Raw genomic sequence first — 8,693 nt, 5'->3', positions numbered from 1 at the left:
GTGGTGTGATCGAATTAAAACAATCTGCTTAAAAACCCGCTGAAGAGAGAGGCTGGCTCTGTAATCTTTATTCAAGCCGAGCTACACCTTCTTTACGGAAATAAACCCCTTGAGGGTGATGAGAAGGGACAGTGCCTTGGCAGGAGGACACGCAGAGCCCTGCGTGCCGGTGCTGCAGGCAGGGTGTTTTGGATGGGACCCTGGGCTCTGGGTGCTGTGCCCGGAGGTTTCAGCCTGCTGTTCAGAGAACCCCGCACTTCGGCTACGAACAGATATGAAATCCAAAAGATGTATCGTGGTGCGAAGGGGGATTCTCAGCTCAGTCGGCGCAGGGCTGCCCGGGCGGGCAGCGGAACGCCACAGGCGCAGCGCCTGGCTCTGGGGTGGCGTGTGAGGCTCCGCCAGCCGCCTGTCCCTGCATCCAGGACGCCTCGGCTCTGCCGCTGACACTGTTAATGACTTCCCTTAGTTGCAGTCTCGCAGGGTCTTTTTGTAGCCTAATTTTTACCGTGTGTTACCCGTTTTCTGCATTGTTCAGGTTACCCAGTGCACTGGCTAAGTAAGAGCTTAACAGCCTTTTAAATGGGGTTTGTTGGTGTTCAAGATCATTCTTAGTCAAAATCTGTATGAAATAAATCCTACCTGGAGAGGCTGGGAACAGCCAGCCATGCTCATCAAGCGGCTCCATCTGAGGGCTCTTATAAATGGCACTTGGGCGATTTTTGGTGGAAACTGTTGTTCAGAGTCTCCAATAGAAATATTCATGTTATACCGTGTTTAAACAGTATCATTTTTTTAAATCTTCAGGATTGTAATAAGTGGTTTTGGTGCATGTTACTGCACAGAAATGACTGTGAAAATTACTAAGTTCTAAAATTTAAAAAGAGAACTGAATATTTGAACCTTTCCTGGTTAGATTTTTTTTTTTTTTTTAAGCTTTATTAAATTAAATTAAGAAATTACCTACTGGCTCATCTTTTAAAGTCACTCTTTGTTGCTTTTCAGGAAACCCCAAAGGTGCTATGCTGACTCATGGGAACGTGGTTGCTGATTTTTCAGGCTTTTTGAAAGTGACGGAGGTGAATACCCTGATTTAGAAAATGTTGCCATGTGCAGAGCGTGTGGGTTAAGCTGTGGCCCTGTGCGGGCTGGAAATGTGTTCCTGCAGATAAGAGGTGAAATTTCTCTTACTCAGAGGGCCAAATCTATGGAAATGGGAGCAAGTCTGAGCTTACAGCACTGGAGGGCATTAAATCCCCTTTCCAGCACTGGCTCCGCGGCTCTGTAGGGCTCAAAGTGCTTCTGAAGAGCAATGTTGGCTCCTGTAAATCAATTAACTCCTTTCAAAGAATTAGGAAAGCAAAGAAGCCCTGTACAGTTGCAGCTGGTGCTTGAAAAAGAGTGCAGGTGTCCACTTCTAAGGATGCCCACACAATGTCCTCAATTATTTGAAAGCTTTCTGCATATGAAGTGTATATGAGAACATGTACATTTTTGCAAGAACGGCTAATTTAATTGATATTAAAGTATATCTCGGTTTCCATTATGCATATTTTTTAAAAAGCATAGCACTGGCCAAGTACACGTATAACATGTTTCATGTAATGTGTAAACTTGTGTTTAGAAACAGTATAGGAAGCAGAATTGCTTTAGCACAACATAATAAGGATTTTATGCAGCTTGTACCTAACCAATATAAAGAATCCATTTTTTTGGTAATAAACAGGGAATTCTATAAAGCAGCGATGTACACATGGGATGGACAATTTGTTACCTTATACCCCTTGCTGGTCTTATCGTTGGTGCTGAAAATACTGCCGTCTTATTACTTTAATCCTTGCCCTTTCTGAGATTTCCACAGCACTGTTGTAAAGAAACTTGGACACGTGTTGTGAGAAATCCCACTGAACTCACACGTTCAAGTATTTGCAGGGCTGAAACTCCAGTAATTTGCAGTACGAGACGTCAATACAGCAGTTTGTATTGACGAGCCCTCGGAACTGCCGCTGGCTGCAGAGGCGGCGGGATGCACAAACGCAAGCTGATGCGTAGGTACGTCTGAGCTTCAAAGGGCAGGAACGTTTATTTTGGAAGGGAACTGATTTAGAGGAAGCTGAGGGAACATGGTATCTTCCAGGACTGGCCTACAGAAAAGGATTTAGCTTTCACTAGTGGCAATGGGACCCTTTGCTTAATCCCAAAGGTATCTGACTGAGGCATGAGTCTGGTGTAAGTGGACGTAAATTCAATAGCTTCAGCCACCAGAGTATTGTTGGCGAGCGTAGAAGTGCCCGTAGCCAATCCACACGATTAGGGCAATGGCTAACCGCAGTGATGAAACGGAGCAAAGCACCAAATACTTGATAGTAGTATCAATTAAGAAAATAAAAACACCCGAAGCTGAGAAGTACCGTAGGTTTGCTGTTTACATACTCTTGTGCCAGTTTTGCTTAGTTCAGTGATTTTTATAAATGGAACATTTTTTGAAGTGAACCTAGAGCTTTATTATAAGGTTGTCCTCAAATGCCAAGAAGCTGTTTTCATTTTTACGTTTAGCTGGACAACTGTGCCAACTGTGGAATATTATTCAATGTCATCATTTTGGTCTTATTTAAAACCATATCATTTATTGTCTGGGCACTTAAAGCAGATTAGAAAAAAAAAAAAAGCAGCCTAGCTAGTGATGCTAATGGTTCTATATTACTGTGCTTGCAGAAAATAAGGCCAATTTGAAATAATGTATAAATAGAACTGCAGGCCCTAATGGCTTAATTCAGACTGACACATAAAATAATATGAAATGGGATGCTGAAAACAGCCACGTGGTCAATCATGTTTGACTTCACTAGCTAATGGTTGGGAGGGCATACCCAAATCTGACTTGCCCAGGTTTAACTTCAATAAAATATTCCCCGAGGAAGAAACTCCTGTGCCTCCATCCACTGCCGTGTCCCAGGTCACGGACTATCGATTCTGTCACAGCCGCGGAGATGCAAAGTGGGTATAAGCTGCTAATACTGTGAGCTAACAGATTTTATACCCATTTTCCACTAGCCACTGGCCTTGGCGCAAGTTATTGGGGAATCGAGCTTTCAGTTTTTCTAACCCATAATGTTATGGCAAGCCTTACCCTTGGAAATGCAGGTAGAAACACTACTTTTCTTCTGGGGCGTGGATCAGGTAAGGCTCTCGGGGCCTTTGTTTATTCCAGCCTGCGAGACAGAATTAAAACCTTGGCAGAATGAAGACTTCGGTTGATTTTACTTTTTCACATAATTCGTCCAGCCTTCTTTTTTTTTCTTTAAGGGCAGTGGTAATGCCCTTAAAAACCACATTTTAATCACTTAAAATTATGAGAAACACTAACAGAAGTCATTCATTTTTGAAGCTGAAAAAAAAAAAAATCACTGATTTTCCCAACATATTCTGATTCAAGTCAATAACGAACCTAAGGAAAAGAAAAAATCTATAGCTTTGACTCTAGTAACACCGTGGCTCTCTGACGGGCTCTGCGCAACGCGGAAAATGATGCGCCCGTGGAGCCGCGCCGATTCCCAGGAGGCTGCTGTGGGTTTGCACCAGGACCCTGCGGGTCCGCACACAGCGGAGGGTGCGAGTCGGGGCCTCGGCACCTCTTGGTAGAAAGTAGCGAATAAAAATCGGGTTCTCTGTCAGGGTGAGCCGCCGTTCCCAGCGCGAGCTGTGTGGGTACGATACGCCTTCTGCCGCGGAGAGACCTCTCCGTTGCCCTCTGTGTACATCTCCGTGCTCTTTACTCCTCCTGCTAACTGAGCTTCACCGGGCTGCGGCTTACCGCTTCACTTCATACGCTGCTCCTTTCCTCTCTCGATAATCTTTACCCTTTTGCTCCTCTGGTGCCATTTTTCTTTTTATTGTTTTATGACTTTCTTGTTGTCTTCCTGTCAGTGTTTCTTTCCTTTCTGTCTCCCATGCCCTTCACTTGCAGAAAGTGATCTTTCCGAGACAGGACGATGTGCTCATCTCCTTCCTGCCTCTGGCTCACATGTTTGAAAGAGTTATACAGGTAAGAAACCTGCCTGAACTGACGAGGCCTCGTGGGGCTCCTTGTGTTTTCTTCCAGAGTCAGTGGTCTCCTACTTGTGAGGATGTACACATTTCCTATTTGCCTTTAGCACACATGTTTGAGAGAATGGTACAGGTAAGGTCCTAGTGTCAGTGGAAACCATCTTTTTCCACGCCAAAAAAAATATGAAGTGAATAAAATGCTAAATAACCGGCAATATCTTGTAGCACTAAAAAAGCTTGTACTCCAGAAGTGCCAGATGCATAACCCCAGGGCCGGCCTCTGGTCTCGGTGACACGGCCAGGAGTCCAGAGTGATTCCAGGAGAATTTCCCAAGCTCTCCAGCTTACACCGGTGGCTCCGAGATTGGAAAAAGGCTCTTCGCCAACGAGCAGAAAGCGCACAATTTTGGGGATGGCTTTTCAAAGCACTCTGGGGTCAGGTATCACAGGAGTAAAAATAATTCCGTGCCATTTTCTACGTCAGCTAAAATCCTTTTAATGCCTTAATAACCAGATCTGCAAAAAAACTTGCAGATACTTAAAAAGAGGCAACTAAGATCACGGTGTGACGCACGTGATCCTCCTGGCAGGGCAGCACACGGTGGGCTCGACTGGAAGCCAGCGTCCCCTGGAAATAATGGCAAATAGAAAGCAAAAACCTACAAACTGGAAGTGAAAGTCCATGAAAGATTTGGGGAATTACGGCCCAGCCTATTTACTTGTAACTCTAGTTTTAAAAGGCAGGTTGTTCCGTATGGCACCACTATTCAGGCAATCTGCTTTGCCAGCAAACAAGAATATAATTATTAAAAAGTCATCTGATGGGGGGGAAAAAAAATGCAAAACATTTGTAATAAGCTCATTTCACAGGATGCTGCCATATTGAAAGGGGCAGGCCTCCAAAGAATGGTCAGGTTTATCCTCTCTGCTAAAAAAGCTCATTAATAGAAAGATTTTTTCAAAATGGCTAAAAAATAATTTTAAAAATTATTCTGAACAGCAAGTGCTGTCTCAGCTTCCCTAGTTTTAGCCAACATTATCAGTTCCTGGAACTTACAGTTAAAATTATACAGATGCATTCTTTAAAGCTAAAAATTTCTAGTAGGTATTTGTAATTCCCAGTGAGCACATTGATTATATTTGCCTTGGTTTTTAATTCACGTGCATGTGCAGCGTCAGGCGCAGATTTGGCAGTGCGGTATTTGTTAAACCCACATCATCACAGGTTTAAAATCCCGGTGGTTTCGGTCGATGGAGACAGCCTGCGACTGGCTGACAACGCAGGGAGAGCGCTCTGGTTAGCGTTACAGAGCTTTAGGAGTAGCACAAAAAGACTCTGGCAACTTCTGGATCTGTAGTTGCCAGACAAGTAAAGCACCTTTTATGAAGTGGGCTTCTGTTTCTGGGATACAGGATCAGGCACTGTATTGCTAACTTAGTCTATATTGTTGTTTTAAAATGAAACTAAAGTATTAACATCTAAAAAAAAATCGGCTGCCGCTCAGTATGTTTTACAGTATTTCTTAATATGCATAATTTCTTTATCGACGATGGGTCCTCATGCTGTAAGCTGCTATGGTAGGTCTGGGCTTTGGAGGAGAAGTTCAGATCCAGAACCTGACCATGACTCAGGCTTCTCCATCCCCGTACGCAGGGGCTGAAGGGAAATCCCTTCTAAAAGCTTTGGTTCCTTGTTCTTCCGAAAACAGTGGCAAATTCGGTGGACGCCGAATTGCCAGTTCTGATAAGTGCTCAGAACTATCTGTATCTTTCTATTCAGTGCAAAATTTATGTTTACATTTACATATAACTCTAAAGCCCCACTTTCGCCTTACTGGGAGTAGCATTTCAGGACAGGCACCTCTGCGCTCGGGAGGGATGCTCTGCCGCGGGACCGCAAAGCAAAGAGCTGACACGTGTTCCTGTTCCTTCCCGTCAGTCTGTCGTATACTGCCACGGAGGGCGAATTGGGTTCTTTCAAGGAGATATTCGTCTCTTATCTGAAGATATGAAAGCGTTGCGTCCAACCATCTTCCCCGTCGTGCCGCGGCTGTTAAACAGGATGTATGACAAGGTGAGTTTAATTTTACTTTTTTTGTAATAATAAAGTTTATGTCCCCTTATACGTACGTGAAAGCATCCCTTAGTCATGGTGATTTCCTGAGCAGATTATATGGTTTCTGCCTTACTACAAACGCCTTCTTATCCTGTGTAACTGATACAGCTGCTCCAATCTGTAAGTCTCTAGTAGGTCGATTTACAGACTGCAGACGTGGTTATTGCGTGTTAATATGAAATCCCTCTGCATTAGCCTCTTGCTCCGTTCTCACCGAGGTTACTAGTGACGTTTCCAGAGACGAGGGCTTTTTTTCATCAGAGAAACACCAGTCAAACCTGGATGCAGTAGGACTTTTTGTGCCCTTCAACCAGTTTTGGAACTTGAATCTCTTTTTTCCGGCAATGACAGCTCAGAATCAGGAACTGCAAAAAGACTACGAGGGTTTAGGCAGTGTAAATGTGAGGTTGGCTTTTGGATCTAGAAATCTGTAAAACTAAGAGATGGTCTTGAAGGTATTTCAGACAGACATGTCTGGTCATCATGTGAAATCTGTTTGACCAGCTGGGAATACTTATTCCTCAAAAGACTTATCCTCTAAAGATGAGTTTAAGCACAAGCTACTGACTTCATTTTTCCCCAAGGTCAGGACTGCTGGATCAGGGGTTCTGGTGCCTCATTAGAGGGATGGGCACTGGGGGGTTCTCATTTGTAGGGATGTAGTTCATCCCGGTGCCTGATTAAGCTTAGGGAAATGCAGCCCCCATCACCTCGCCAGCCAGCGCTGTTACCTGCTCTAGCTGCCAAGTAGTCAAGTTGCTCATTCCTAGTTGCTCAGATTTCATGATTCCACTGAATCCTATCGTAGAAATCTTATAGAAATAGCAGTCAAGTAAATCTAGTCAAAGTCTACACTGTCATCCTCTCTCTTTTTTCTCCCAAAGGAACAACATGTACAGTAGCAAATGGAGTGACTCCTCTTTTTCTTCTTTTTTTCCCCCAACAAAAAAGCCATAGTGTAGTCTTATTTAACTGTACTGCTAATGTAACGATACCCTACCTGTAATCGTAAGAACAGCTGTTGATGTTTTCCCTCCCTCGGGTGCCGTGCTGCCTGCCACCCCGCACTCCCGCAGATCTTCAGCCAGGCAGACACGTCCCTCAAGCGCTGGATTCTGGAATTTGCTGCGAAACGGAAAAAGGCTGAAGTTCGAAACGGGATCATTAGAAATGACAGCTTATGGGATAAACTTTTCTTTAACAAAATACAGGTAAGGAATTTAAGAAGTGAGTCTAAAGTCAAAGAAGTGTCATTTCTTCCAGCAATGGCTAGTTTTCCTTAAAGTCAGCGTGATCCGCTTGCCTGATGATGAACTGCGGGCAATTGCTACTCACTGGTCAGCAGCAGACTGAAAACTTGAATAGACAAAGGAAAGGGAGCACAGTTTGTTGGTTGTTGTTGTTAACTTTTGCGTTAACTTTTTCTACATTTATTTTTATTTATGTATTTATTTTTAAACACCACGCATAAGATCCCATAATTTCACTTCCATTAGGGATAGTTTTCCAGAGGGGAAGGGAGAAATGCAGGAGACCTCCTGCCCGGCACCCGGGCTGCTGTTGGGGCAGCTTGTGCCTGCTGCTTGTGGCTGCTTCGTTATTTGGGTGCTCTGCCTTGCGGGGACCGGGCACCCGCCGCGGGCTCTGCCTGTGCTCCGCGGATAAATGGTTTCTCCTCGCTCAAGCCCAGCAGCAGGCGGGGGAGAGGATTGCGTTAAACCCACTCCTGTGTCCTCCCAGCAGGGGTGAAACTCAGGAAGGTGGTCATGAAAAGAGGAGTATGATCAAAGAGACGTTGCTCCCAAGTCTTCTGCAAGTTCTCCACAGACATGATTGGATTTAGGGTCGGGTTTCAACTGGGCGTATTCAAAACTGGCTTTTTTCCTAGGAAAACAAGAATAAGGCTGTAGAGAAAAATGCACAAGTAAATCACGACTTAACAGCAGGGGAAAGAAATCAGAATGCCCTGCTGTGTGCCACACATCTCCTCAGGAAAAAAAAGATTAAATTGGCTTTAAACCAGGTTTTCCAGGCGCTGTACTACTCCAGGAGGCTCGGATTTCTTAATTTTTTTAATTGGATAACTTATCTGGAGACATGCCACTTTTTATTTTTAACTAAAGAAACTGACTGTACTTCTCATCTGCGGATTAGTTGTCCTCAGTGTGCAAAGCTAGCAGAGTTCACACGATGCCGACGGGAGCGCAGACATGAGGCAAGACGGGCTGCATATTGATTCAGGATCTGGCGAGACTGGCAGACTCAATCAGGAGTTGTTTTCTTTTGTTCTGGGATTTCTTTTTACTTTTGGAATAAGAAAAAGGAAATGAAGAAGGGCCAAAAAGAAGTAAAGCGTGCCCCAGGGATTGCTGTAATACCCTCCAGAAATACGTGAAGGTCATCTGCCTTAAAAAAGGGACTGCCTTATCTTAGGTGGCTTGGGAGCCAATTCATTAAAAACGACGAGGCGCAAATAAGCGAAGAAAACCAGAGGAGGGAAGAGTCTGGTTTTTACCCAACAGCTGCCGGG

The 8,693-nt window shown here is 44.3% G+C and overlaps 1 protein-coding gene across 1 annotated transcript in view; it reads left to right on the top strand.

Annotated features, from left to right (window-relative positions):
- The window catches only part of LOC104620693 (long-chain-fatty-acid--CoA ligase 6-like), a gene marked incomplete at both ends in the record, with an annotated part of 19,161 nt that extends 11,787 nt beyond the window's left edge, over positions 1 to 7,374 (top strand). Inside the window, 4 exons of the mRNA XM_010286987.1 lie at positions 1,006 to 1,079; positions 4,103 to 4,180; positions 5,987 to 6,121; positions 7,240 to 7,374. Of these exons, the coding sequence (XP_010285289.1) occupies positions 1,006 to 1,079; positions 4,103 to 4,180; positions 5,987 to 6,121; positions 7,240 to 7,374 (422 nt within the window). The remainder of the gene's footprint in view (positions 1 to 1,005; positions 1,080 to 4,102; positions 4,181 to 5,986; positions 6,122 to 7,239) is intronic.
- Between the last annotated feature and the right edge of the window lie 1,319 nt (positions 7,375 to 8,693).

Source organism: Phaethon lepturus, unplaced genomic scaffold (genome assembly GCF_000687285.1).
Source record: "Phaethon lepturus isolate BGI_N335 unplaced genomic scaffold, ASM68728v1 scaffold33595, whole genome shotgun sequence".
NCBI lineage: Eukaryota > Metazoa > Chordata > Aves > Phaethontiformes > Phaethontidae > Phaethon > Phaethon lepturus.
The sequence above is the reverse complement of the archived record's forward strand: the minus strand, read 5'-3'. Positions and strand labels throughout refer to the sequence as shown.